This window comes from Protobothrops mucrosquamatus, unplaced genomic scaffold (genome assembly GCF_001527695.2).
Source record: "Protobothrops mucrosquamatus isolate PMUCROS unplaced genomic scaffold, P.Mucros_1.0 scaffold4183, whole genome shotgun sequence".
NCBI lineage: Eukaryota > Metazoa > Chordata > Lepidosauria > Squamata > Viperidae > Protobothrops > Protobothrops mucrosquamatus.
In genome coordinates this window covers 55,353-58,821 of record NW_015390108.1, presented here as the reverse complement: position 1 = coordinate 58,821, position 3,469 = coordinate 55,353, and the positions used below count along the sequence as shown (strand labels likewise).

General features: G+C 46.8%; 1 protein-coding gene across 1 annotated transcript in view; it reads left to right on the top strand.

Annotated features, from left to right (window-relative positions):
• Nucleotides 1-1,907: 1,907 nt before the first annotated feature.
• Nucleotides 1,908-3,469, top strand: part of LOC107298677 (retinal guanylyl cyclase 2-like) — a gene marked incomplete at its 5' end in the record, with an annotated part of 30,915 nt that continues 29,353 nt past the window's right edge. Inside the window, one exon of the mRNA XM_029286593.1 lies at nucleotides 1,908-2,660. Within this exon, the coding sequence (XP_029142426.1) occupies nucleotides 1,908-2,660 (753 nt within the window). The remainder of the gene's footprint in view (nucleotides 2,661-3,469) is intronic.

Sequence of the window (3,469 nt, the reverse complement as noted above, 5' to 3'; positions counted from 1 at the left end):
GCTCTTCCAACGAAGCATTAATCGGAAATCTCAAGGGGAAATCTCCTTGGTGCCGAATCTTCAATCTGCTTCATATCTCCCATCACAGTTGGGGAAAGTGCTAGCTTTTCAGAGACAGAGGAGACTTGTAAAGTCATTTTTCCAGAATTATTTTCTTTCAGTTATTTTCTTAAAAGAAAAAGAAAAAAAACGAGGACTCTCTGAACGTTTGTGTTTTTCTGTATCGTGGTATCCCTAACCTTGGACAATTCCACTCAGGAATTTGGTAAGTGGATTTCTGCCCTGTCAGTGGCCACCATCCAAATAGCTTTTTCCAAGTTTGGCTTTGGAAAGAGAGATCCAACTATTCCGTTTAAAAATAAAACAATAATAATAATAATAAATCCCGATCTTTGTAAACGCCTCACGTGACTAGAGAAAACTGCCTGATTTCAAACGATATTTGAAAGCTGAGGCATCCTTATCTTGACCGCTTGCTGGAGAGACAATTTGGAATTTTTAAGGCTTTGCTATATTTGAGAGAAATTACTTTCCTTTATTATTCAGTTCTGCAAATCTCTCTTCCATCTGCACATTTCTGTAAAAAACAGAAGCTGGTAGAACAGCAATGGGTCACTCACTGTGTTTTATAGCGAAAGAAAGAGAGAGAGAGAGAGAGAGAGAGAGAGAGAGAGAGAGAGAGAGAGAGAGAGAGAGAGAGAGAGAGAGAGAGAATGGGAAAGAGAATGAGAAAGAGAGAAAGGATGAGAGAGAATGTGTGTGTGAGAGAGAATTAGAGAGAGAGAGTGAGAGAAAAGATGAGAGAGAATGTGTAAGAGAGAATGAGAGGGAGAATAGGAGAGAGAATGAGAGACAGGGGATGAGAGAGAGAATGTGTGTGTGAATGAGAGAGAGAGAGAAAGGATGAGAGAGAGAGAGAGAGAGAGAGAGAGAGAGAGAGAGAGAGAAGGAGAGAGAGAGAAGATGAGAGAATGGGAAAGAATGAGAAGGAGAAAGGATGAGAGAGAGAATGTGTGTGTGAGAGAGAGTGAGAGAGACAGAGTGAGAGAAAGGATGAGAGAATGTGTAAGAGAGAGAATGAGAGAGAAAATAGGAGAGAGAGAATGAGAGACAGAGGGGATGAGAGAGAGAATGTGTGTGTGAATGAGAGAGAGAGAGAGAGAAGTAGAGAGAGAGAGAAAGGATGAGAGAATGTGTAAGAGAATGAGAGAGAGAATAGGAGAGAATGAGAGAGAGGGGATGAGAGAGAGAATGTGTGTGTGAATGAGAGAGAGAGAGAGAGAGAGAGTAGAGAGAGAGAGAAAGGATGAGAGAATGTGTGTAAGAGAGAATTTGAGAGTGTAGAAGAATGAGAGACGGGATGAGAGAGAGAATGGGAAAGAGAATGAGAAAGAGAGAAAGGATGAGAGAGAGAATGGGAAAGAATGAGAAAGAGAGAAGTAGAGAGAGAGAGAAAGGATGAGAGAGAATGTGTATAAGAGAGAATGAGAGAGAATAGAAGAATGAGAGATGGGATGAGAGAGAGAATGGGAAAGAGAATGAGAAAGAGAGAATGTGTAAGAGAGAATGAGAGGGAGAATAGGAGAGAGAGAATGAGAGACAGAGGGGATGAGAGAGAGAATGTGTGTGTAAATGAGAGAGAGAGAAAGGATAAGAGAGAGAATGGGAAAGAGAATGAGAAAGAGAGAAGGAGAGAGAGAGAGAAAGGATGAGAGACAATGTGTGTAAGAGAGAATGAGAGACAGAGGGGATGAGAGAGAGAATAGGAAAGAGTATGAGAAAGAGAGAAAGGATAAGAGAGAGAATGAGAAAGAGAAAGAGAGAGAAGTGTGGCTGTGCCTGCCTTTTCTGAAATGGACAGTGGTCTCTAATGATCTTCTAATCTAACGTCTTCTCCCCTTCAACAGGTCGGTCATCCTCACAGACGGTGACCTTGGCCTCCTCCGCCGGGATGCCACGGCGGCTAAGCTCCTGCCCCCTTGCCTTCACCCCGTATGCCAGCTGGCCCTCTTTGCCCTCCTTGGACCTTCACAGGGGTGTCCTCTTAGGGACGATCCTGGCACTTGCTCCAGTCTGTTGCCCAGCCCTTACGCTCGGTCTGGTGGGACCTTGGTCCCGCGACCCCTCCTTCTCCAGCACCCTGCCTGAAGTTGCTGCTCAACTAGCCGCGGAGAGGATCAAGAAGGATCCTTCCCTCTCTGCGATCCACCAACTGGATCACCTCTTGTTTGAGGAAGACGGCCAGGCCTGGAAAGCAATGGCGAGATTTGCTGACTCCTCCAAGAATCTGTCCGCGTTCGTAGGACCGCTGAATCCTCGCCACTGCGAGGCTGCCTCTTGGCTAGCCCGAGGCTGGAACAAAGCCATGTTATCTTGGGTCTGCCTGGAGGACCACCTGGACTATCCGATGGACCAACCGGCCTTGATCAGAACGTTGCCTTCCGCGGCTACGGTCCTCCTCGCCGTGTTGAAATATTTCAGCTGGGCTCACGTTGGCATCGTCTCTTCTGAGGGGGACCTTTGGGTGGACACAGCCCACAAGTTGGCGAGTGTCCTTAGAAGCCACGGGCTACCCGTGGCTCTTGTGACGTCCACCGGGACGGAAACGGAAAAAGTAGAAGAGGCCTGGCGCAAGATTCAAGCTGCTGGGAATATCAAAGGTAACATGGGGGAATGTTCCGGATGGGAAACTAACAAAATGTAGATCGGCCGGGTTCCACCTACATCGCAAAGTCTTGGAAAAAAACCTTTCAAGATTCAGTGGAAGCAAATATTTGGAGCTCGGGGTCCATGGTGCTCTCTGGGCTTTGTAGTTCTCGTGTAGATGTTTAATGACCCAACTAGGTAACATCATCAGTGCTAGAAGGGGTGGCGGCGTTTGCTCTCCGCTTCTATACTAAGGGCTTGCCCTGTTAGCCTTGGTGGGAGTGCCCCTTGGTGATCCCTTGATGAGGCTGCGGTTTACTGTTTGATTGTTTGTCTGAGCTGGTAGTTCCTTGATGGAGGAATTGTTTATTCCTTGATTGTTGGTCTAATATTGGTCTTCCTTCCTTCCTTCCTTCCTTCCTTCCTTCCTTCCTTCCTTCCTTCCTTCTTCCTCTTCCTCTTTCTTTCCCCCTTTACTTTCTCTTTTGTTCCTCCCTCTCTTCCCCTTTTCCTTCCCCTTCCTCTTTTCTTTCCTTCCTTCCTTCCCCTTTCCCTTCCTTCTTTTTTCCTCTTCTTTCTTTCCCCTTCCCTTTCTCTTTTGTTCCTCCCTCCCCTTCCCCTCCCCCTTCCTTCCTTCCTTCCTTCCTCCTCTTCTTTCTTTCCCCTTCCCTTTCTCTTTTGTTCCTCCCTCCCGCCCTTCCTCTTCCCCTTTTCCTTCCTTCATCCCTCCCTCCCTTCCGTCCTTCTTCCTCTTCCTCTTTCTTTCCCCCTTTACTTTCTCTTTTGTTCCTCCCTCCCTTCCCCTTTTCCTTCTCCTTCCTCT